Source organism: Rhineura floridana, chromosome 3 (genome assembly GCF_030035675.1).
Source record: "Rhineura floridana isolate rRhiFlo1 chromosome 3, rRhiFlo1.hap2, whole genome shotgun sequence".
Taxonomy (NCBI): Eukaryota; Metazoa; Chordata; class Lepidosauria; order Squamata; family Rhineuridae; genus Rhineura; species Rhineura floridana.
In genome coordinates this window covers 132,145,595-132,172,688 of record NC_084482.1, presented here as the reverse complement: position 1 = coordinate 132,172,688, position 27,094 = coordinate 132,145,595, and the positions used below count along the sequence as shown (strand labels likewise).

Sequence of the window (27,094 nt, the reverse complement as noted above, 5' to 3'; positions counted from 1 at the left end):
CAGTGACTGAGCTGAGGAAGAGGGTGTGGACCAGACAGAGGACTGGCAGGTTAGATTTGGCCCCCAGGCCTAAAACATTTAGGGCCAATAAACCTATGTCAAAAAAGTTAGAGATGTGAATATCACACATACTAGCTAAAAGGTGGCACAGTGCACTTTCATAGCCCAAGTGGTCTTGGAATCTTACATGCCTGCAGCCTAGATCTTCAGAAGCCACTTTTTTTTTTGCTTCTGAAACTGGAAAAAAGTGATGAGTAGCGTACTTTAGTGGAAGTATATGTCCAAGAGTGAAGAAATACAATTGCAGAGGAAAATCCAACACATGGAGACACTACACTGCAAATTTCATACAGGACAGCAGTGCTTCTTGTGGTTTATTCAATAATCAATACTGTGATTTATTTTTGACTGTAAAGTATCTGTAAGGTCACACACAAGCTGCAAATACAGGTTTACAAAATGTAACATGTAACTTAGGATGTATATAATACACTTAAGAAACGAGTTCATTTGCAAATAAAGCTTTTCTAAAGAAATGGTTTGATCAAAACTAGCTCCCAGCAAAAAGATAAATGTGGTATGCAGTACATAAATTTCACTTAGTTTACTGGGAACCAGCTCCAGTTGAATGACAATCTAATCAAGGTAAAAATAAAGTCATTGGTTCCTCTTTTTATATAAAAAAAGCTAAAACCAGGTGCAACCACAAATATAGCAAAGTGGTAAGACACTATATTAAAAGAATGAACTGAACTGCTAATAGAAAAGAACATGCAGCTCAGTGCCAAGAATACAAATGACAACAATTCAGCCCCTGGATCTCCATGTTGCACCCAAGTGTCCTGTTACTACTGCTATACTCTGAATTCGCACAGCAGAAGCCAGGTGGGATGTTGATAAAGTTGAGACAAATCCCTGAGCTGCAGCTACCTGTATTATTGAACCTGGGCAGGTTTAGGAGAGATTAAGCCCATTATCTCTGCAGAGTGACCAGGTTCTGGACACAAACAACAACAAACATTTAAAATATAAATACAATATAGTTAGTACAGAGGCAACTAGAGCATCTCCCCCACCAACTCAAAACTTCACATTCCTCAAAATGGCTCATGCCCAGTATGTCTCTGGAGGATGCACAGAACATCCATGATTACAATACAGTATAACATGAACCAACAATGTAGAGAAATTATCTCCTGCTCCAGAAGTGTGAACAAGGGCAGGGAATAGCCAAAGGTGGCTCAGCTCCTTATCAAAATACTTTGGTGGCTGTAAGGGTGATCAAAAATGTTTTGGTGGTTTGAAGGGAGATCAAAACTACTACAGCATGAAGCACTGAAACTGCTTCCTTGAGCAATACTTCTTGAAATGTGCAGGTTAGCAGTACTAATGAAGACTATCAAGCCAAGAAAGAAAACAAGCTATCAACTGGAAATTCTGCAGTTCCCTCAAGTTAGCAAGCTAACTAAATTTGTTTTAATACAATGACACAATAGATAATGGGTGAAGATCTTTGGGGAAGGGGAAAGTACCTAGCCTTGGAAGAATGTAATTGAAATTTGTAGAACAAGTGGAATGCTGTGTGAAAGGCAGGTAAACAACCAAGACTTGTTCCACCATACTGTATTGGTCGAAAGTTACTTTTTAATATCTAATAGTTAAAACATATCATGCCCCATTCACCCACCCTCCCCATATTTACATAATCAGCTATAATTACACTGTAAGAAGGGATATAAAGAATTCATTTCTATCCAGTCTGTTTGAAAATGTATTGCAACTGAAAAAAACATTTATTGCTTGGAATCATCCACTCCAAGTGCCTGTACGTCCTCGGTGCTGCCATGTTAAAGGGCCCAAAGCATTTACATAGTCTCCTGGGAGTTCAAAACTAAGGGTTGTTTCAGCACTTTGCAGAACTACAGAGCCGAGCAGCTTAAGAAACTCCCACACCCCCACACACAACTGGGTTATTGTATATATGGCACAATGTTATGTGGCACAAGAAAGCATTTACCTTAGGGCTGCCCAGTGTAGATACTGTTGATATTTCAGATGGGAGAGAACATGCTGGAAGGTTTATTTTTAAACAAGCCCAGAATCCCACAAGCATACAAGTGATAACCCACAGTTATTGACAAAAAGGAGTGACGTATCAACATGCACTTTCTCTGCCAATATTCAACCAGAGCAAAGCTGCTAACTTGAGCTCTGCTACAGTGGAGGATGATACTTGCCAGCACCTCAAGTTTCCAAACCAGTATGTGCACAGCCAAATGAAGAAATCCTTTTGAAGGGATGCAGCCAAGCGTCTGGCATAGCAAAACATACACAGGATGTGCTGAATGGGAGCATTCAGTCTCCGCATCATAATCCTAATACTTTCATTACAGTCTTCAGAAATATGTTGCTGTCAATACAGTATGAAAACTGTCCAATGGAAATGATGGATCGAGAACTAGTCATCTATAGTAGGTAACCAAAAGGCCTAGAAGAAAAAGAAAACAAGTGTGATGCTAACACTGTCTGCTGCCCTTCGACTTGCAACAATGATTAATGAGGTGATATAACCATTAAAATGCACGGTTTCAATATTAAATTGAGAATTTATAATACCCATTCATGTCACCCATGCGCATTTTGAAGTGCCTTGTTCTATAGCTGTGTTTAGACCTTTGCTTGAGGCTAAAAGGGGTTCGGGGTGCATACACAAGCCCTGCCCCAGTGTTCTCATCAGCATCATGCCCCTTCTTCCCCACAATCCCTCATCTTCCCTGTGTAGTACAGGGAAGGTCTGCAGGCTTGAATGTGAGTAGACTCCTCTGTGCAACTGACCCAGCTTTATCAAGGTCCCCAGTTGTATAAAGGGCTCTACTCACTTTCAAACATACATAAGCCTGAACATGCTTTGTGATCTAAGGCTTATATACTGGGAAACGGGGCGAGTCCATTGCAAGACTAACAAATTTTCATTTGTTTCTCTGTACTTGTGGCAAGGACACTACGAATGCATGTATTTGAGATAAAAAACTGTTCACCAACATACCGACTGACAGCATTTCAGAGATATCATATGAATAAACTTAGGGGCCTGTAGAGGCTCAGTCTCCCTTATCCCTTGAAATTATTGTTAGGGGGAAAAAAGTGATGTTGGCCTCCAACATGCCTGATACAGCACAGAGAGGAATGGTTTAAAACTCCCCCTCCCTATGCTACATTGCCCGCCCCAAACCTGCGTGCTATAGAGCTAAAGTACTCTTGAAGGAGGGGGTTAAATCCCTTTGTTGCGCTGCAACGGTGCTATAAATCAGTTGATATGAGGAGGGCTACACTCTCAGCTCTCAATCTGAGCAATACAGAGGGAGTAGAGTGTTTTCTCCCACTCCCACCTCCTCAGTACACTGACTAGGTGAGATCTTTTTCCCTGCTGAAGGGGAGGGGCCATGTACAAAACACCTAAGGTGCAAGAAGTTTATTTGCAGTAACTGGCTTCCATACCTGTCACAGGCTAATTGAGAGTGCAGATATATGCCACTGCCAGGTCTTTTCATCCTGTTCTAATCAAACTGGCTCTTCTCGCGTCACCTTTCAGAGCAAACTGCTTCCTCAGTAGCCCTGTGGTTGGGCAGAGGGACCACCAGGTGCTGGACAGGTCAGCGGGATGCTTCTCTCCCTTCACCTATCCTCATGGCAAGATGGGTGTTCAGCAGCTTTGCGTTTATCATAACAGGACTTTTAGCTGTTTCTAAGCGAGGGCTTTGGCTCTCATCAGGAGTTGCTGCATTTCTCTCCCCCATTTAATCAAAGCAATGTTTTCTGCAAACCTGAGGAGTCACACAAGTATGCCAAAGGCACTGTTTTTTCCCTACATGGCTTCTTCTTGCTGCCCTACCTCTTGGCCCAGGCTTGCTGAGCAATGCTAGTATACACTGTATCTTGACATGTTTTAATGTCTGCACTCAAAAGGTAGATATTCTTTCACTAGCTCTTTTTTTTAAAACAAAACCCTTGAGCTCAATGTGTAGATTTGAGACTCATGAAACTCTGTGAGTGCTTTTATGTGTTTTGTTAAAAATAATGTATAGGCTCATTTTCCAATATTATATTCAGTTCAGATGTTAATTTATACCAGGTTATATTGATTGAAAATTATTAAATTGATAACTATCTGACTTTAAAAATACATTAGATTTAATATTTAAAAATCTTAATTTAAGAAAACACTGAGTGGTTTTTACATAGAAGAGGAAAAATAGACCAAACAGTTTTCATAACACTAGAACCACTAGTGATCCAGTAGTGCTGCTGGTTGGGAGGAGAATCAAGACAGACACAAGAAGTGAAGAGATTCAAGACAGACACAGCCAAATTAACAAGATATGCTGGCAGCCACCAGCTTAAATGACTTTACAAGGGGACTAGACAAATTCATGAAGAGTAAAGCTGTCAGTGACTACTCATCATGTGGGTATACTGCCTCTTTTTATCAGTTGTTGGGAACAACAGTGGAAGAGGCCTACTGCCCGTATGTTTTGCTTGAGAGCTTCCTAGAAGCATTCAGTTGGCTACTGTGGGAAACAGGATGCTTGACCAAATAAACCTCCAATATGAACCAGCAGTGCTCTCCTTATGCCTCTAAACATAATGTATGGCTATTGAGACTGCATTCTGCCCATTTGTAAAGTAATATGTGAAATTTAGGGAGTCTGAGAAAGATGATCATTGATGACAACCCTGCTGGGAGGAAGGGCGGGATATGAATCAAATAATAAATAAATAAATAAATAAATAAAAACCCCTCAGTGTCTTCCAACAAAAGGGTAGCAAATCAGTGAAAGGTTTAATTTGCCTAGAATTTTGCAGAACATATGTCTCCTTACCATATTGGAGCATGCACTGGCAAAGGTCATAAACTTGGGGTTGAACTGCAAACAGGTAATAGGGCCTGTGTGTTTCCCATCCAGCACTGCTACCTTAATTCCAGTCTCTCCATTCCAGACATGGATCTTCCCATCCTCTGATCCTGTAAGTTGAAATATGCAATATTAGTATGAACCACCAACGGACACCAATTCATTAAGCAACCAAACTAAATTCCCACTGATGGCACACCAAAATAGAACATAATACAAAAAACAGAAAGGCAAAAAGCCAGAAGTTGTCTGGAAATAACCTTGAAATTGCTTTCCAGACATGGTGCCTAGAGTTATACATGGAGGAAACATTGCTCTCTTACCAATCATTATAAACTGAGAGTCTGGGGTGAATGAAGCCTCCAGTGTAACAGCTTTTGTGTTGTTATATCCCTGAAAAGAAAAAGAAAGAGTAAAATCGGTGGCTAGAAGGATGCAGGAACAGCCAAGTCAAATCATGCCTCAAACTAAGAAGCAAGCATCCTCTAGAGCAGGGGTTCCCAAACTGTGGTGTGTGGAACACCAGTGGTCCATGAGCTTCATTCAGGTGGTCCATGGCATGTCCACATTAAATATTCTTACTGATTTTTCATAGTATTTTTATTGCTTCTTTAATATCTTGTATTATGATTTGAACTCTATGCAATGCATATTGTAATTCAATAATACACAATATAAGAAATAAAGGAAGCAATAAAAATACAACTAAAATCATGCTGCATCTAGCACAGCGCATTATAATGTCTACAACAGACAGAAAAAACCTTAAGTGGTCCACCAAGACCATCAGCAATTTTCAAGTGGTCTGTGGGGGAAAAGTTTGGAAAGCACTGCTCTAGAGTCAAGAAGATGATGAACATGAAATCCTTTAGCTACCTGGGTTAAAAGGTGTTTCCAACATTTTGGGAAGTAAGTGGCAATTAGGCAAGGACCATATATATTTGAAGGAAACTTGAAAGTAAATTTAATAAAACAAACTGATGTGTTAGCTGTCAATCCAGTCCTGCCAGACCCAGAGAACTACTGAGCTCAGTGAACCCCAGGATCAGCCATGATGGACTACTGCAGTAGTAGAGTTTGGCTCTACGTAACCTTCATCATACAGAGAAGTGGCATGTGCAAGACCTCGGCTGATAAGGGGTTGAGAAAGGCATCGTCTGGTGGCCCAGTGAATGAAAAAGCTGCTAGGCTGGGAGAGATGCTGAGATGGCATTACAGAGACACCACTTACATTTTCCCCTGGAAAAATAAAAACTGTTCCCACTTCTGATCAATATAAAAACCCAAGAGGGGCACAGGAGGTGCTTTGTCTCAACGGGTGAAGGACCATGACATCCACTGACATTGATAGCCACTGGTAATTATGAACTACTACAAAACATATAATAATTTAGTTCTTAAATAGATGAGCTGGAGGAAGACTGGAGGAGGGTTTACTGATAGAAGTATTTATATACCACCCTCTCGCAAAATATCAGGGTGGTGTACAACAACATAAAAACATTTAAAAGCAATATAAAATTATTAAAATGACTGGCTACTTAAAAAAACATTTTAAACAGCTGCATACGCCTGTTAGCACAAAAAAGATGCCTGAAAGTCAAAAGCAAGGATGGCTGAACTGCAAGGATGCTGCAATGTAATATGAAGTAGTGCTATGTAAAGAATCCATGCTTTAGCTATTTTATTTATCGCCCTTATATTGGGTATGATGCCTCAATCAAGAGCTTAATATGTTTCAGTTACAATATAAACTCAGTGGTCACTCTTCCCAGGTCAAGCCTTACCCACTGGATTACAATTTTGAACCCTGATTTTCACCAAACACTAATAGGTTAACAGAAGTAGCATTTGATAGACTAAAATGTTCTCCTAATTTGTATAGCATAGCATTTAAACAGAATCAATGCTGAAATATGCTGATAAATCTCTCTAAAACAGTATCAGCTGATCTAGGTAATACATCTTACCCTATTACTAAGGAAGTCCAAAACACATAGCTCCTCCAGAAAGTAAGGAAAGCAGCCTCACCGCAAATGTATGAAGAACAGCTCCTTTAAAGGCATCAATGAGTCGGATGAACCCTCCATTGGTTGATATAAGAACAAGTTTACCATCATTACTGAACTTCAAACCAGTCCACTCACAGGTTCGGTCATATTGCATCTTAAAGGTAGCAAATGGACCCTTCAAGAAAGAAAACCAAATGAAGGCATATAACAGAACCATCCCAGTCATTCTGTTTATAGAAGTTAGCTTGAACCTGCAGAAACACGCTCATATTGAATTAACTGAGTTCTTCTGGGAAGACTGAGCAGTTAGTGTCCACTGGTCGCTGGGTTTCTAGCAAAGAATGCTGGTCTAGGTAGACCCTGATCTGATCTGGCAAAGCACTTTTTATTTTCTTTAGTATGAACACAGGATCACTTAACAAAAATATGTTTTGCCTTACAAGATCACAAGTATGACTGTTTGCTTTCTAGAATTAAATACATAATCTGTGAACTGCAGGGATTGTACCCCTGGTACAGACATCATGTTTAGAGATCTCTGGGGAACATATGCAACCTAAAATATACCTGAGCATTAGATACCTTATCAAATGAGCGAAGATCATAAAGCTTCACCATTTCGGAATTGACCCCAGCTGCAAAAATAAGCCCCTCTGGATCGAAAGAACATACAGGCTTCCCTTGAGGATGCATCAAACCCTAGAATTTGGGAAGTAGTTGAAAGGAATTATTCCACAGAAATAAAAAATTCTACTTTAATTCACTCTTCTTAAGACAATGCTTTGAGTCAGGTCTGAGGCATACATAGTTTTTTGTGCATTTCCACTGACATCTTTTAGTGTACATAAAACTATACTGCATATACCCAAAGCCTTCTGCAAAACCTCTGTTTATTCATACATATACCAACTGTAAAACTATGATCTGAGGGCACATAAGGCCAGCTCCCTGCTGAAGCTAAGTCTGGTCAGTGCCTAGATGGGAGACCGCCTGGGAACCATATGCAGGCTGCCTTGGGTTCCAATCATGAAAAGAAAGGCAGGGTAGAAATGTAATAAATAAATAAATATACATTTAAAAAAATAAAATCCATGCCTACCATATTTGCTAAACCAAGATAATTCAATTTGAATCATTAACAAAAATTACTTTGGAGTGTGTGTACGTTGTTTCCTACCCACTGTGACAAACAATGCCCCCATATAAATATAAAACCAAATATGTATTAATAATTCTATCATAGTATCTACTGGAGTTCAATCCCAACACTGTTAAGAGGATATGATAAAAAAACCTCCCTTAGTTCAACATATAATGGAGAAAACACTAAGTAGTTAATTATACCTTCTATATAATTACATCCAAAACTATATTTTCACTTGTGCTATGGGATAACAGTAAAACTCCATTCAGTATAGGTGCCAAGTAATGCCATCCATATAAGATCCATGAAGACCCTTCATAACCAAGGAAATTCAGAGTTGAAGGTAATGTGCCCTATAATAATAATTTCTCATCTTTGCATACCACTATGAGAAATATGTATTATAAATTACATCCCTTTTCTGGGTATCATAACCAAAAACCCAGTGCCATAGTGCATGACAACAGCCTATGGTCAAAAATCCATCAGTGGTTAAATTACAGTTCGCTAATTTATTTTGGCATCTCTGTACCCAACTCTTAGTTGTTCCAGTCAACATGATTTAGTTAAGACTGGTATCATCCATTTTGTTTATTCTGCAGAGATATCTCACCTGAAGCAAATACTCTTAACATGAAGGTCAGCATCAAGTCAATGAGGGAAGCTGTAATGGCCATGGGAATTTACACTTGGCTGCAGCAACGCCCTAATGATTTGTTTCTTTTCAACCCTATCATTCGAAGGGAATATACCTGTATTTGTGGTTTTTATTTTAAATTATGTGAAAGATGAATTTGTGTTCAAGACAGCCATCACCTTCTTACAGGATCTTACTGTTCTCTGAGGCAAGCCAAGAGACCTTCAGTTCCTGAGGTGAATTTTTCTGTAGATGACCCCACCTATTCAGCCTAGCAAACCAATCAAGACAGGTCTGCCTCCTTGCTACATATGAGGGAAAGCTGATAGACGGTTCTACATGTTTCAAGAAAGGGAGTGGGGGTCCAGCAGAAAAATGCCAACGCTACACTTTTCTAAACCACACCTAGGTTGATGTAATGTAAATGTACTGCCTTCAAGTCAATTCCAACTTATGGCGACCCTATGAATAGGGTTTTCATGAGGCTGAGAGGCAGTGACTGGCCCAAGGTCACCCAGTGACCTTAAAAGTTACCTAATTACTAAATATATTAACATATAATAATGTTTTCTTCTAAAAACAATAAGTCCACTTTCCCCATATCTGACTTGTCTTTCAGATTGTAAGCTTCTTGAGGGCAAGGGCCTGTCCCTTTTTGTAAAACTCTTAAGATGTTCTCCACTGAAGGTATGGTACAAGTAATAGGTCTAATAATTATTAAATTGGCAGGAGAAGAAGGGCAACAATCCTAAAAAGGGATTTAATAACACATATGAGAACACATTTACACTGTGTAAGTTGCACATTGTGGTGATATGTTGGTCACAAGAACTGTTGCATATAAAACACATGGACCTGTAGGTTGACATTTTCATTGAACTACCCAGCAGCAATGTGAAATGTCCCAATGTTTCACCAAAAAAAAGATCCCAGGCCATCAAGTGGCCATTTACATTTGTGGGATCTTTGAGCCAACATAAACTTAGAATACTGATGACTAACTGCTTCTTCCAAATAAGAGATCCAAGTTCAGACAACCTTTTAAACCTAGCTTGTTTAAAGATATCAGTGCTACAGCCCCAGCATAAAGCAGAACAGAGATCTTTCATTTCACCAAAGCATAAAGGGGAAAAAAAGTTTGGTTTGCGGTTTGTGTTTAGTATGGAGCTGGACAAAGAATATGAATTGCTTGGACAGAGTAAAGAAAACAGATCTCCGCTGCTCCTGAAGAAGGATAATTCCAAAACGCGTCGAGCTTACAATAAATCTACTCAGCACCAGAGCCTGTCTCTCTTTCCTGCCTATATTCACTAATAGACAAAAAACCTTGCTGTTTAAGAACATACCTATAGTCAACAGATATTTCTATCTAAAAAGCAGGGAAATTGGGCAGTTACAGTGAATGCACCAGGGGAGCAGGAGACCTGACCTCCTCTCTGAAATACTGGACTGCCCTACAAATTGGTCAAAATGCAAACACCATTTGGGTTGGTCTTTCACAGTCCAATCCACTTCCTGTGTAGCTTGGAAGAATTTGGTGACATGTGCCTCTGAGCATATGGTGAGTGGTGGCAACACCTGCCATCTCTGAAGATGGAGAATTACATTTTTGTATATTTGTTGGAGTTCTTCTTACTTTGCTTCATTCCTGTGTTACTACTGGTTCTACAGAGAATCTAAACTAGAAAATGTTATTTCTCTCATTATTCATCCTAAAAACCTGTGTCAAATTTATTTTTATTAATTTCAAAGCTTTTTTATTGGTCAGTGTCATATGATGGTGAAGACAGCCTTTTGTGTTTCAAATTGGAGGTAATGTTCTATTTCTATTTTGGGTGCATTAACAATTGAATCTGAAACTGCAGTTTGATGTAAAATCAGACTGATTACAATAAGTTGCTACTTCAGCAATGACTGTAGCTGTTGGAAAAAACAAACTTAGCCTGCTCAAGATGCATGTGTTCAGTCTGCTATGTTTCAACCACTTCATTTAAAGCAAGGTGGGCATGGTCAATTAAAAACATAGAGCACACCTAGAATTTTGCTAGAATATATTTCACCTCCCACTGTTTATCTTATGCAAACTGAGACACTCCTGATGTCCCCTGGAGACTATTCTGCAGAACAGTCAGTGCCATTATTCCACAATTATTTTTGGAGGGTTTTTTAGTGTAAATTTTGCAAAGTGTTGCTATACTTCAGATATTCACAGAAACAGAAGCTGTATAATAAAAATTGAAAAGTGGGACCAAAATACAGCTCTTCTTGTTATCCTAATTGCTTCTGTTAAATCATCATTAATGCTGACCCTCACTTGAATGACATTGTTCTAATGTAGAGTCTGTATGAGCGAGAGCAACCTTTTATCAAAATTATTTCTGGTCAACCACCAAAACTGGTCCCTATTTACTAAATCAAAGGCTGAGGTAAAATTAATGAAGGTTACAAATAAATGTTTATTTGGGTCACTGGTATATTTAGAAATTAAAAGGCGTAATACACAGCTGTCCGATCATATTCCTGAATGCTTCCTAAAACCAGATGGTTCTTCATTAATAAAAGTTTCCTAGAGTTGCAACTTCTATAGTAAAAAACGGATAAATATCAAAGAGCCAAACTAGAAATTGCTTTAACTGTGTAGGTAGCAACCACCACTATGGTTTAAAAAATTACTAAGGCTTCCCCCAGGCACCTGGTTGGCCACTGTGAGAACAGGATGCTGGACTAGATGGGCCACTGGCCTGATCCAGCAGGCTCTTCTTATGTTCTTATGTTCTTATGAGGGGAGAAGGAATGTTTTTAGGACCACAGCAGGTGAACCTCTCCACCCCCCCCAAAAAAAACCTGACAATTAATATTAGATAAAAAGCTCCCATTTTTTTTAGGAGATCCAGATTTATAGGCTTGTAATTCCTTCAAACAGACACCATCTTTTAGTGGACTGGAGGACTATGATCTACAGTCCGTTCCATGTTATGAAGCATTCCCCCAACAGACCTCATGCTAACTACCTAATATTTTACCTGGCAATTTGGAGACCGAAGATCCCAAAGTCTGATGGTCTTATCAAGTGACCCAGATATAAAGGTATCGTCCACTGGAGACATGGACAGAGCAACAACTCTGAATACAAGATAAAAATAAGACACACAAAACAATATTTTATCTTTCATTCTTTCAAATGTAGGCAAGAGAGATGAAGAGTCAACAAAATCTACTGTTCTTCCTGTTTTTACATCATCAAGATAATGATCAATGCACTACTCTTACCTCTTGTTATGTCCTGGAAAGTATCTGATGTATTTATTGTCATGCAGAGAGAGATATCTGATTGTATCTGCAAGAAATCGACAAGGCAAACAATATTATACAACAATCCTGCATCACCCGGTAGTAATAGCAGCTTACTTATTTCAGTAGACAGTTGTTTTTCTTAAAACATAGTTATTGTGTGGGTAAAAATTGAAGCCATGAAGTATGCTCTCCTAGTATAGTTTGATCAAAATAGTACTTACTGTCCTACAGTTAAGCGACCCAGCAAGGAAGTGTTTTTGGTTTTGAGCCTTTTTACTCTGAAAACAATCTCTGTTTTTTGAAAAGAATGAACAAAAGTAAACAAGGAAAAGTAAAAGAGAGCTATATGCAGTACTTACACGCATATATAGACAATGAATATAAAATGGAGCTCAGTCACTAGTATTACACTGCAGTATTTCTTAACCAGTATTTTAACATACAACTGTAATTGGAGCACAAAACCAATAAATAAGGTATGCAGCAGGGAAAAGTCACTAGTCTTTTAAAATAATTTCTCAGCCTTTACTCAGAGGTGTATTTCTAAATTTTGAGTTGTAAATAAGTCAACTTGTTTGATAGATTTTTTTTTTCTCTAGAGGGTAATGAGAGTGCAGAGAAGCCCATTTCCTCTAAGTAGTAAACTAAGATAGCTAAGTAAGGACAAAAATCCCACACATTCTGTTGCCCTTCAGTTCCATGGAAATAATCTGCTTTAGCATTTATCAGTGAAATCGACAAGTGATTATTCTCCATGGTAATTAAGAAGCATGCAGCCATATTTAAAAGAATAATTCTGCAAGCCAAAAATGAATGACCAAGACTCACATGGTAGTCTGAGAGCGAACTCTCCAATACGATGGACAGTTTTTAAAACTTCAGAATCTATTATTTAAACACACACAAATATGAGACTGATCGCTGGTTTCTAAGTAGCAACAGTTACCTGGCACCAAATGAACGTAGGGAGGAAGCTCCTTTGCTTAGCAGATAAAGCTCTGTCCCAGGCAAGGCAGTGGCCTGTACAGTTATCTCCTGTACCGGGTGGTATCATAGACCCTCAAACTGTACAAACTACTACCTCAGCCTGGAATCAGGCATGTAGTATCAGGCTTGAAAATTGAGAAATTCTTCATAAAGGAGTACATCTGCAGAGCTGGTTCAAGCAGCAGTTCAGAAGCACCTAATTCACGCACACCAATTGTGGCAAGTCTTGTGCAGGAAAGAAGTAATTTGTCTCGCCTGCCTCTTCCTATGCCTTGTACACAGAGAAAATGTTCAAAATGTCCATCTAATACTTTCTTCACTAGCTGCTGGATTGCATCCCATGGTGTCACTCGACTGACTGTAAGGTTTTTCTTAGCAGAACAGGGAGGGAAACAATTTTCAGCTTTTCCCCTCCCCCTTACATCTGCTCTGGGAAATCCCCCAGTTTTCCAAAGCAAATTTAAGATGGCACCAGATCCACCATACCCTTCTGAATTCTTTTTTTTTTCAATTAATTTTTATTCTAATTTTCAAAACCAAAATAATACAAAAAGAAAACACAAATCAATAACTAATACAATACAAAAATATATATAAAAATATTGACTTCCGATTTGTCATAGATCAGCTATAAATCTATAATATATAACAAACCTATCTCTTAATAGATTATAAAATCACCTTCCTCCAGCGGTTATCTTAGTTGGTTTCAAATCTCATTAACATCATATCATTTTAATATTCCACAAAAAGTCAAAGAGAAGTTTCCAATCCTTGAGATATATATCAATCAATTTTTTTTCTAAATAAACATGCCAATTAATCCAGCTCATCAAATCTACTAAATCCAGTAATTTCAAAACACTATAATTCAACTATAAATCTATAATATATAACAGACCTATCTCTTAATAGATTATAAAATCACCTTCCTCCAGCAGTTGTCTTAGTTGGTTTCAAATCTCATTAACATCATATCATTTTAATCTTCCACAAAAAGTCAAAGAGAAGTTTCCAATCCTTGAGATATATGTCAATCATTTTTTTTTTCTAAATAAACATGTCAATTAATCCAACTCATCAAATCTACTGAGTCCAGTAGTTTCAAATCGCTCTTCTGTCATTATCCATATTGGGTCCATCTTCCATCTTTACGCACCCAAAAATCTTGCTGTCATAGTCATATAATAAAAGTCTGATAGGAATTTCCTCCATCACAGATATTTTCTTACCATCAAATCCAACGTAACACTGAAGTATTGTTTCAAAGCCGCATCTCTGCTCCTCTTTTCCACATGATACACTAGTACATTTCTTGAAGGTTTTTCCATTGACACAAAACAGGGATTAATTCTATTAACTTTCTCCATTTCAAGTTCCATCAAATCCTTCCAGTCCAGGAATTTTTTTGAACCGATAATATCTTTATCTCCAATCTCTTCAATTCCTTCAGAGACAGCGCTGTATTCCAAACTGTAATATTTATCTCCAGGATCCGTCACAACCAGGAAATCCAAATCTTTTTTCATGTCCATATTTAAGCCAATCTCCATAGATTGAACCTTGCCTTTAATTTCTCTTTCATCCTTTTTTTGTTTTCCAGATCTATCTTTATTCTCCTTTCTCATAGAATCCTGAGTTTCTTTCAGCTCCTGTCTCATTTCATGAAATTCAGTTCTCCACGCTTGTCTATTATTTCTCAGTTCTTGTTTTATTGAGTTAATCCCATCCATTATTTTCTGAAGCATGTCTAGAAATAAAGTCCCTTCTTGTACATCCATGATCTTCTTAATTGCCATTCTTAAAACCAAAAGAACAAAACTCCTTCAATTTTCAATGTCCCAAGCAAAGAGCAGTTTATTTCTTTATCCAGTTACAAAGGAGTTAATCTTTCCAACCAACGTCACACGCTAGACAGTCCTTATCTCTTAAATGTCCAGAAGTGCAAAAACAGCTTTTAGTTCACAGCGTTCAAATAACTAGTAGCAGAGAGAATGAGCAGATTCGTCAACAACAACAAAAAAAGTAGATCAGAAAAAATAGTCCCTTATATATATTACACAAAAGTCTTGTAAATCAAAAAGATTTCTTATCTCTCCCAATCAGAAAGCTCTCATCCGTTGTAATCTTTAAAACGCAATTTTCCATGTCAGCTTTTTGCAATAAAAAAAAAAAAGATAAGCTATTTATATTTTCTTCCCCCTTAGTTCCGTAAATAAAGAAGGAAAGTCTTACCTCATCTAGGTTATCTTAATTGCTGTTACTTTGACAAATCTCTTTAGCTATATAGATAAGAAAATGATAAATGTAGACAGGAGGTTTGCCTGCTAGTCCGTTAAAAAAAAACGGGTCACTTATCCAGCTGAGCTAGCATAAAATCCTCGCTCTGTCTGAACTGCTGGAAGACAGACAATTCTGACGAATTCCAGGCTCCAACAATCAAAACAAAACTATGTGGCAGATCTCACGCTTCTTCCTTATCCGGAAGAAATCATCCCCAGTCAGAAAAAACCCTTCTGACTGAATTTAAAACTGGATAAGTTTCATCCAAGACGGGAGCCCGTCTCAGAGGCAGCACAGGCGGAGGGATCCTCCTGGGAAGTGATACCCTTCTGAATTCAAAGAGAGGAGAAGCAATACAAAATGATACAGGCATTCTCATGCTCACACCTCCACTTTTGAAGAGTTCATTTAATGAACCTTAGATGAACTCACAAGTGTAGAAATGGGTCCCAAAAATAGTATACAGAATTCACTCAGGGAGGTACAAATGTATTGTAGAAGCTTTACATTCAGCAAGCGTAATGTAAGGGATCCATCTACTAAAACACACAGACTTACGTTTTAAGCTGGAGAGGGAATCTTAAAGAGTGAAGACCACTGACAAGGAATGAAGCTTCCCCACTTTAATACCAGCTGCAAACAAAGATCTACCTGATAACATATAAACACCATTGTGGAATGCTAGTTTCAACAAATGACAGGTAGATAATGCTGGGTCTGACAAAATGTTTGGGCTTGGTAACCAGCCAAAATTTGCCCCTCTTTCAAGGAAGATGTGCCCTCTATTAAAGGAGGTATGGGTCTTCCCTATGATGTCATGTGGAATTCTAGAGGTGCCCCAGCACTACCAGGACACAGTACAACTGCAGGAACAAGTCTTCTCCACAGCTCCAAGTTGCACTGAGCTACAGAGAGGCTTGCAAAGAAGCATGACTTGCTGCTTTGCAAACCTCTCTGTGATTCTGTGTGAGGCCCTGGAGATTGCCATACCCTCTTCCTGTGCCTGGAGAATGGCAGGTAATTTCCCAAACCTTGTTGAGAGGCTTCTATAGGAGCAAGCCTCTTTATAGGAGCAAGCCTCATCCACAGCTCAGTGCAAATCAGAGAAAATCTCAGTCCCTCATACGCTGGGGCCTGAGAATCTCACTGACTTACTGATCCATGGAGAAACTTGGAAAAATTAAGAGATGTCTCTCATTTTCCAAGCCTCTTTGAGGTTCAAATCAAGGTCTGTGAGATCCTGTGGAATCTCAGTAGAATAAAATATGTTCATTAGTGGCAAGCATATTTGTGACTCCATTGTCATTTTTAAAAATAAAATTACACCAACTTCTAATGGGTAATCTGCAAAAAGTCCACTCTGTAAAAGCCAACCTTCACATCAGGAGAAAGGAAGCAAGTCAATCATAACAGATATATATATTGATAGAAATTTTTAAATTCTTCAGTAACTTGAGGTAAATACTTTTTGAAGCACGTATCAGTGATGCAAGGTAGAAAATGCTTATAATGGGAACTTTTTCCATTTGTAAAAATACACTATTCTGTAAAATTAATTAGCGATAACTATATAAAACAGTCAAACTGTGCAGTTTCAAAGTTGTGACTAACTTTTTTAGGTGATTATCCTGAGGAAGCATGCACAAATATATCATATAAATGCATCTCTTTGTACCTTTATTATCATAGAATCACAGAATAGTAGAGTTGGCAGGGGCCTAATAAGGCCATCGAGTCTAACCCCCTGCTCAATGCAGGAATACAAATTAAAGCATATCCAACAGATGCTTGTCCAGCTGCCTCTTAAATGCCCCCAGTGTTGAAGAGCCCACCACCTCCCTAGGGAATTGGTTCCATTGTCATACCGCTCTAACAGTTAGCAAGTTTTTCCTGATTTCAGCTTCCTATAACTTGAGACCGTTATTCCGTGTCCTGCACTCTGGGATGATTGAGAAGAGATCCCGGCCCTCCTCTGTGTGACAACCTTTCAAGTACTTGAAGAGTGGTAACATATCCTCTCAGTCTTCTCTTCCCTAGGCCAAACATGCCCAGTTCTTTCAATCTCTCCTCATAAGGCTTTGTTTCCAATCCCCTGATCATCCTTGTTGCCCTCCTCTGAGCCTGTTCCAGTTTGTCTTCATCCTTCTTAAAATGCAGTGTCCAGAACTGGATGCAATACTCAAGATGAGGCTGAACCACTACCAAATAGAGGGGAACTAGTACTTCAAAGGATATGGAAACTATACTTCTGTTAATGCAGCCTCAAATAGCATTTGCCTTTTTTGCAGCCATGTCACGCTGTTGGCTCATATTCAGCTTGTGATCAACAACAATTCCAAGATCCTTCTTGTATGTAGTATTGCTGAGCCAAGTATTCCCCATCTTTTACCTGTGCACTTGGTTTCTTTTTCCCAGTGTAGAACCTTACACTTTCCCTGTAAAATGTCATTCGGTTGTTTTCAGTCCAATGCTCCAGCCTACCAAGATTACTGTGAATTTTGTTTCTATCCTCCAGGGTATTAGCTATCCCTCCCAATTTTGCATCATTTGCAAATTTAATAGGCATTCCCTGCATCTCCTCATTCAAGTCACTAATAAAAAAGTTGAAGAGCACTGGACCCAAGACCAAGCCCTGCGGTATCCCACTCATTGCTTCCCCCAGTTTGAGAAGCAACCATTGATAAGCACTCTTTGAGTACCATTCTGTAGCCAACTGTGGATCCACCTGATAGTTGTCCCATCCAACCCACATTTAGCTAGCTTGCTAATCAGAATATCATGGGGTGCTTTGTCAAAAGCTTTGCTGAAGTGTAGCCTTACAGTAGTCTAGCCAAGATGTAACTAATGCATACAGGACCATAACCAGATCTGACCATCCGAGGAACGGGCACAACTGGTGCACTAGCTGTAACTGGGCAAATGCATTCCTGCCTAAAGCCAATACTTGAGCATCTAATAAAAAGGGTGGGTCTGGGAGCACTTCTGAGCTACAAATCTGCACAAAGGTTTGTACAAAGGTCAGTATGGAGTTCTCCCAAATCTTATCCGCACTTTTTTCTTCTCTTTTCTGGAAATAATCTTTGTATTTCTGATTTAGCATTGGTTGTTGTTGACCAGGATAGAAGGTAAAAATCTATTAATTAGGGCCGGATAGCTAAACATTAACATTCTCTGTGGGTCTCTGCTTGAGTGAGGAAAGAGTCTGTTGAGTGAGTGAACATACTTTTCAAGATCCCTGGACTGTCAGGGATACCCCAGTCCGAAACTAAGGTCCCATCAGCACCCCACATTAAAAATAAAACAAAGTAAGGAAATGTATGCTATCAAACTACCACATGACCTGAATTGATTCAATGTAGCTTGTCATCCACATTGACTTAGTTCATAAACAATGCTTAACCATAGTAGTGCTATGTAGATAATCCCCAACCCACTAGTTTTATTTAAAAAAACAAACGTTAAATCTGCAAAATAAGACTCAATTGGTTTAGGCTATTAAAATTATTTCTTTAGTATTTATTCATTTATATCCCACTTTTCCTGCAAGGAGCTTAAGGTGCATATATGATTCTCCCCCTCCCCCCATTTTATTCTCACAACAACCGGTGAAATAGGTTAAACTGAGAGATAGTGATTGGCCCAGGGTCACCCACTGAGCTTTACGGCCAGTAGGGATTTGAACCCTGCTACCCCAGGTCTCACTCCAATGCTCCAACCAGTACACCATGCTCTGGAAAACCCACATTGCTATTTGTCGTAGCACTGCAAACCATTGCTGATGATAGTTCAATCAAGGAATGAACACACATTTTAAAAAATTATGTCAAGGAGCCACATCATTATTTTGTATACCCCGCAAGGGAAGGAGAGATGTGGTTAATTATTGCTTGGTAGTCCCCCTATGCAGATGCATAGGCTACAAAGCAAATATTCCAGCTCTAGAAGATTCTGAATTCTAACATTTTAGACTACAAAGACCTCAAGTTATCCCTTGCAAGTCTTTATTGCCCTCCTTGAATGTCTACATTGCTTTTCAGATAATCTTTGGAATATTGATCTTGATGATCAATGAATATTCTCTCTTTTATGACCTGAATTTGGCAAAACCTTTAATATTAGTATTTCACTCAATCTGTTATTACATTGAGCCAAAACAGAAAGAGATATGAAATAAATTCCTTGTACATGCAGCTTAAATTGACAGACCTTTAAAAGGGCAAATTTAGAACCTTCCCTACAAAAGGGGTGATGAACCTCCAGCCTGTGGGCACAGATCCCAATATAGCCTGCAAGGCTGTTTTCCCCACCTGGCCCACATGTGAAGACAGATATAAGACTATAAGGTAAGGATGTGGCTATAAAAGAACAATCAGAAGCTTAAAGTGAGCAGTCCTAAACCCACTTACATGGGAGTTAATCCTAATGAATTAAATAGGACTGACTTCTGAGTAGACATGGTTAGGATTGCACCCTAAACCAGTGGCAAAATTAAGAGACTACTTGCACTTTACCCTGATTTATTGTTCAATCAAGAACTGGTCAAGGAACTTCTTTAGATATTATACCCTAAAAGCAGGAAAACATTTACCATCTATAAGCTTCAATGAACAAACCACTCATTTAGTTAAAGCCAATCTTTTCCTCAAACCTGCAGTACTTATTATCTATCTCTATCAAAGAGCACTAGAGCAGGCAGAAATTAGGGAAAATAAATAGATCACTTACCATCTATTTTATTGGAGCTGTACACCACAGTGTTGGCAGCATGCGTGTATCTGATGAGATCTACCCCATACTTTTTACTATATAGAGTTCTCTTTGGTCTGGCAGGAAGAAATAGAAGAACAATTAATTATACCTATTCCAACATATAAGAACTGTTCTCAACCATATTAAAACTTTTCAAAAAGCCACTGCACACCTCAAAGGATACAACTGCCATTTCAAGAATGTTGTTTCTCTCTCCTTTGATTACCACAAAATGAACTGTGACAAACCCAATAGTCTAACAAATTATTATTACACCTTAGTGTATGCCATTAAATAAAGAGATTGTGGGGCTAGCAACACTCCCAATGAGTAAGAAAATTCAGAATTATACTTTAAACTTCTCTGAAGATACATGGAACTGCAGGTGAGTTTTAGATTAGTTGTGGGCAACATCCAATACGTCTAAGGATTTGCCAACACATCACAGAGTTAAGACCAGGCACTGCTTGTCACAATGACATACATCGTAATAAAACTCTGGGTATCCTGGAACGAAGCCCACTTCAGACTATGGTGTCTGGAGCTCACTTGTTAAACTAACCAGAGTTTGTTACAAATTACAAATCTTGGTCTGGACAACACAACAAGGCAAGATTCAAGCAAAGTGAAACTAAACACATTCAGAAACCTCCTTCCCACTACTCAGAAGAACAGGGGAGGAGCAGTACAAAAGCCCTAAGCTCACTTTGGCTCATTCCAACTCCTGCGTGTCATGAATGGTTTAGCATGATGCCTGAGCATGACCACAATTGTATTTATATTTAAATTTATATCCTGCCCTTCTTTCCAAACAAGTGATAAAACAATAAATGCATCCTAAGTACAAAACATCCTAAAAACAATTCTAATACAGATGCAGACTGGGATAAAGATATCAATTTAAAAGGCTTGTTGAAAGACAAAGGTATTCAGTGGGCACTGGGCGCTGAAGACAACAGAGCTGATACCTGTCTAATACTTTGGGGGGGGGAATTCCAAAGGATGGGTGCCAAAACACTAAAGGCCTGCTTCCTATGTTGTGTGGAATGGACCTCCTGATGAGAAGGTATTTGCAAGACATTCTCACCTGCAGAGTGCAGTAATCAGCTGGGTATATATGGGGTGAGACAACTTTTCAGGTATCCTGGTCCCAAGCTGTATAGGGCTTTATATATCAAAACTAGCACCCTGAACTTCGCTATTGGCAGTCAGTGCAATTATTTTGGCAGCAGGGTAACATGTTGGTGATATCCTGCCCAGTGAATAGTCGAGTGGCTATATTTTACACCATCTGTAGCTTCCAGACCAACCTCAAAGGCAGCCCCACCAAATACATGGGCAACAGTGGTCAGGCTCTCCTTGTCCAGAAACAGCCGCAGCTGTCTTACCAGCTAAAGCTGGTAAAAGGTATTCCTAGCCACTGAGGTCACCTGGGCCTCTAGCAACAAAAGTGGATACAGAATACCCCCAGACTACAGACCTGTTCTTAAAGGGTGAGAATGTCCCCATCCAAAGCAAGCAATTGACCAATTATCCAGACTCGGGAACCACCTACCCGCAGTACCTCCGTCTTGCTAGGATTTGGAGTCAGTTTGTTGACCCTCATCCATCCCACCACCGAGTCCAGGTACCAGTCCTTAGTCTTAAAATCTTAGTCTTAAATCTAATCTACCACTGCAGTAGGAAAAGCCCTCACATCTCCCAAGTCCTGACACACATGCAAGTCCTCACTTCATATATAAACAGACAGAAGTAGCACAAATAGTCAGCACTGCTTTTGCCTGGCCCAGAGCTCAGAACATCATAGAAGACCTCTCCATACACAGGTTATATAGCATGATATAGGTGATGAGAAGGTTCCGAGGAAGGCATAAAAATGTTTGATTACTGAGTCATGCCAATATTTGTGGATCTTTACCCAGAAAGTTTAGAAGCAACCCGTGTGCTCTCCATAACTTGCTGTGAGAAGACCTTGTGGCTATGATTATCTGCCTCATCATAAAACACTATATATTGACCAGGAGATAATGAACTGTATCAATGAGAAAACTTTGAACTAGAGCCTTCCATGTCAAAACATATTGTTCTAGATACTACATCTCACAGGACATGAACCATCTGAAATGCACCACTAAACCACAGTTTAGTATTATGGGGAATGAGCTATGGCATACATCAGGAGGAGGAGATTAGAAACATCTGTTTTCAGTTTTTAACTACAAGTCCACATTATATCTGCACTCCATGAACTCTGATTAGGTTAAACACAAACTCAAGTAAGGATCATAAATCATGGTTAGAGAGATTAATCAGAGTTCCTCAAGTCTGGACATAACAAGGACCTGTAGTTATTCTCTCCTCTTCTTGCCTGCGAAAGCTGGGGGGGGGGAGTGAGAGCACCCAAAACTTGCTGTGGCTTGTTCCTATAACACTAAACCATGGCTTACGACTGGGAGATTATAGTATTTAAGCAATAAATACTATAAAGTATGTTTTATTACCAAACGTGATTATCATGTTGTGAAACAGGTAGGGGAATGGAAATTATGTTTTTGCTAAGAGAAAGGGTGTAGTGTGCCACTTCCACTATATCTAGAATTCAAAAATTCATTAATCTCACTCTGGTACATCATGGTCCCATCAAGCTGTAAGAAACTGTCAGAAGCACAACAGCAAAAGTTAGATGAATTTGGGACATTGAATTACAACTCTACGCTCCTATATCTAGCTGGGGTCTCAGCGATAATCACCAGACTAGAAGATTGAACAGAGAAAAGATGTTCTAAACTCTGATTCAGCAACAGGCAACAAAAAGATATTTAGCTGCACTAAAACACTACAGAATTCTTGTAGGCTTGATACTCACTCCCCTTGAGAAAAGGGATGGAATGAACTGTAAGCTTCAGAAATACCAGAGTGCAAGATCACAGAATTGCTTTCATGGCAGGCAGTTATTAGAAAGGCACTTATCTGGTCTAAGATCTCCTTCAAACAAGGAAGAAATAAAGCTTGGGGCTACAAAACAATGCAGTCTGATTACATATGAACATGCTTTTAACTGATGTCTTGTTCCATAGGCTGTGGACACTTTTTTTTTTTTTAAAGCTATTTCTTCCTTTGCTACTGGACTGGAAGAATTACTGTAAATCAGACAGATACAAAAATAATCTGGAAATTACCCCTTTTTACATAATTAATAGTAGGAAAACTACTTTTTAGCAAAAATAGCTTCATTCTTGATAAAGATTTCACCATCTTCAAGGAGGACTATGGAAGATTATTTTCAAACTCTAGATGATGCTCTCAGAATAACAACAGAAATTTACAATATTCCTGTGATTCCTATTCAGCAGTAGACTGTTTCATGTGTGAGGTTGAAAAGATCACATTAATCATTCATATGGTTTCAGTGGTTTTAGTCTCACAAAACAAGGAAATGGTTCAGAAAAGGGTGTTTTCTGTATTAACTTTAACAAGACATTGAGTGGAAAGTAAATCATGCTAAAACAAAAGCCTTTACAATTATACTTTATTCACTCCACCAACAGCAGCAGCAAATTGCATTTAGAACTATACTTATAACTACCAAATCATTTTGCTTCTGGGTGCACAGGGCAAGACAAACCTATAATAGAGTCTGACACATTCACAGCTATAATTACATCTTAATTTTTTTTACAAGGATGAAAGGGTAACGTATTACCCGTCTATCTTCAGTATTGTCTGGTGTTATTAAGAGGCTAGTTAGTTTCACTTCAGGTAGCGCTGCTGATACAGCCCTGTTCCAACCAAGGTATTATTTTTGCATAACATACCTATTTCCCTCAGCCTTCGTTTACCTATATCCCTGCACACCCCTGCTCTAGACCCTCAATAACATTCCATCTTTTTTGAAAAGTACAATTTCCCAAGAATCTAGTAGCTACTTAGTTTAGAAATGGAATACATGAGCTGCCAAGTACATTATTTATTTGCATATTTAATGCAAAAGTTATCAATCACAATTGCCAATAGAGCAGCGAAATCCTTTGTCAAAACATAGCATTAAAAAAACCTTCCACTGTTTATTTTAAAAAATATTGAGAGGTTGCTGCATTGTCTACTGCTTAATTGCACAATTTTAATTTGTTTTATTTATTTTATGTGGATGTTAAATGTTTTAATCTTGCTAATGGTTTTGATCTTATTTTAATTTTGAATGTTTTAATCATATGTATTTATGTTTGTTGTAAGCCACCCTGAGTTCCACTTGGAAAAAGGGTGGGGTATAAATAAAGATAATAAATGAATAAATAAAAAGTATAGCCTGCCTTTCTTCGAGGCAAAACATATTATCAGTGAGAATGTTTATAAAAGGTTTTAAGGGTCGTACAGATATTAAAAGATAAGACAGTCCCTACAGTCAAACACACACGATAGAACAGAGAAAAAAGAACAGGAAGGACAATAAACCATGCACTTAGCTCCTCCGCTTACGCGGGCTCCCTCGCTGAAAGTCAAGGCATCCATCAGTTCCCGAAATGCTTCCTGTCCCTGAGGCAATACCACCACAGACCGGTCCCCTAATCATCCTTTCCACTCACATAAACGCCTCCTGAACCTCAGAACAGGCTTATTTTAAAGAATTGCTCTTTATCCCACCAACAACACAGCTCTGCTCTAATGATTCTTCTCCACCGGCAGAAGGCTAAAGGACCTCCCCACGTCTGAGAAGCTCTCTCCTACCATTATACCGGGGGCCGGGCCGGGCCGGCCTCCGCTCTCCCCGCACTCACTTGCCCTCCTGGCAGTCATAAAGCACGATGGAGTCATCATCGCTGCTGGAGATGACGGTCTCGCCGTTAGGGCTGAAGTCAAAGCAGTTGATCTTGTCCGAGTTCTCGCGGAACACCTTGGCCACGCGGAAGCTCCGCAGCACATTGTCCGTCAACTTCATGCCGCCTCCGGGAGAGAAAGGAGCCGGAGGGGCCTGCACGCCGGGAAGGGGGCAGAACCTGCCTCGGGGAAAGGAAACAGCGGGGGATGGAACGCTGGGAGGGCGGAGAAACGGGTCGACTGCGCCGTCAGGCGGGTACAATTCAAGCTGTGGAAATGAGGAGAAGGAAAACGTTGTGGTGGCTACTCATTGTGTCCGCCATTTTCCCGCTCAGGGGAGGGTCTGAGAGACCGGGAGAACGAGGGGGTAAGTGTGCCGCACAGAATTGTGGGACATCAGAGAAAAAAAAGGGGCTGCAGCAGCTCCTCTTAAGGCGCAGTGCATGGTGGGATACTGGGGTAAGCGGGCGTTGAGCAAGCCAGTGAGTCAGAGGGGGTGGAGAAGAGCAATGGCTGACGGGATATAATGAGCTTTCTGGGAGTCGTAGGCAGAACTGTTGCGGGGAAGTAGTAGTGCATTGTGGGAGCCGGGATTCTAGTAGTTTCATATGCAGGCAATAGACCTGCTCGCGTTAACGAAAAGTTTTCTCCTTTTGTGGGAGTGACAGGCCTTTCGAGCGGGAACGTTCTTCTTAATCTGTAAAGCAGCCAATCTCGGTCGAGTCTAGAATTTAGCCCCTCCCTTTCCCCCCTCTTTTCCTCGCGGGGTTTCGAATGTCTTCAGGTACAGTCACGTTTCGCGAGCCTCGGCGTTTAAAAAGTGACTCGGGGAGGGGAAGAAGAAATGCTTATGGTTAATTTTATCTGATTTTATTATGTATTATGTATCTCTGTTGTACACTGCTCAGAAACTAGGGTATTAAGCAGATATAAATTATGAAAATAGAAATAAACAAGCGAAGGGATGTTTCATAAATGGCAGCACTGATCATTCTGGGTGTATTCCGTATATGCCCACGAAAACGGGGGTTAAGACTCACTGGACTTGCGAGTAATCATGAGTGGTATGGGACTGTTTAAGAAGATTCTTCACTCACACCCGCCCAAGCAGGGAACCATTCTTATAAGGAGAGAGACAGAGACAGACACTTTACAAAAGAGAATAACTTAATCCCTGCAACGCTGGCTATTGTGGATGATAATTGGGACGTGTGTCACTCTTAGCGGTATGAATAATTACAGTGGACAAAAAAAATTAAAAATAACTGCGGACCTTAAGAAATGGCAAATAGTACAAGTAGTTGTTCTTTGCAGGCAGCTATTTCAATATCCAAATGCCTCCTACTCTACTGTGTCTGGGATCAGAGTAGTGTCTCCAAAATCAACTACTTACCGGTACTATTTTTGGACGCTGCAATCCAGTTGCCACTGCACCTCAGGCAGAATCACAGAAAATGGCTGGGAGCTGCTTAAAATTCAGAGAGAAGGGCTCTGAGAGAAGGGCTCTAATGACAGGGAATTTTGGGGTCCTATGGATCGAGGTCCTTAAGGAAATTGAAGACAAAGGCTTGCAGCAAAAAGGTATGCCTTTATTGGAAACGATTGTAAATACCTTTTTAGTATTGCAGTCCCCAGTAACAGAGTGGGCCTAGCTATGTGAGAGATCCGAAAATTGGCATATTCCCTGGAAAGGGTTGCTAATGCCACTGCATTGGGATTACAGGCTGTAAAAGGAAAAATGAGGGAAATTAGACAGATGGTATTACAAGATCGCCTAGCTTTAGACTTTGTCCTGTCAAGCAAAGGACGTGTATGTGTTCTGATAGGAAAAGAATGTTACACAAGGATTTCTGATTCTTCTAGCACCATTGATGCCCAGATATCAGTAATCCAGCATGCGGAAGAAAATTTACACCAACAGGATTCCTGGTTTTTTGAAGGGTGGTTTAGTGACATTTTCAGAAGAATTGGTGGGACCATTTTATGTGCACTACTTCACATCTTATTGGTTTTGTGTGCCATATATATATATTGATTCAAATGGGAATATGTTGTGTTAAGAGTGTTGGAACAAAATTAGGACAAGGGAGTATGAACAAAATAGTGCATCAAATAAAAGAGAAAATAGGCCAAGATGAGGATATAGAGAAGTGGATAGCTTAGGAAGATTTTGATTTGATTTTGATTTTAATATTTCTAGCCCACCTTCTGGCCAAAAGGCCCTCAATTATTATTATTTATTATTATTATTTATTAAATT

At 39.4% G+C, this 27,094-nt stretch overlaps 2 protein-coding genes across 4 annotated transcripts in view; one reads left to right on the top strand and one right to left on the bottom strand.

The window, feature by feature from the left end:
- Positions 1-343: 343 nt before the first annotated feature.
- Positions 344-25,318, bottom strand: WDR82 (WD repeat domain 82). The gene is made up of 9 exons (XM_061617953.1): positions 24,795-25,318; positions 19,996-20,093; positions 11,977-12,043; positions 11,730-11,829; positions 7,508-7,624; positions 6,945-7,100; positions 5,237-5,306; positions 4,881-5,023; positions 344-2,488 (listed from the first exon to the last, which is right to left on the bottom strand). The coding sequence occupies exons 1-9, from the start codon at positions 24,953-24,955 to the stop codon at positions 2,459-2,461; spliced, it is 942 nt and encodes a 313-aa protein (XP_061473937.1). The 5' UTR covers positions 24,956-25,318; the 3' UTR covers positions 344-2,458.
- A 61-nt stretch (positions 25,319-25,379) lies between these two features.
- The window catches only part of GLYCTK (glycerate kinase), a 34,316-nt gene continuing 32,601 nt past the window's right edge, over positions 25,380-27,094 (top strand). Inside the window, exon 1 of one of the 3 annotated variants that reach the window (XM_061617946.1) lies at positions 25,380-25,618. The gene's annotated coding sequence lies outside the window, so the exon portion shown is untranslated. Of the gene's footprint in view, positions 25,619-25,668; positions 25,688-25,882; positions 26,061-27,094 lie in introns of those variants that run through there. The other 2 variants (XM_061617951.1, XM_061617947.1) reach the window with 2 other exon arrangements.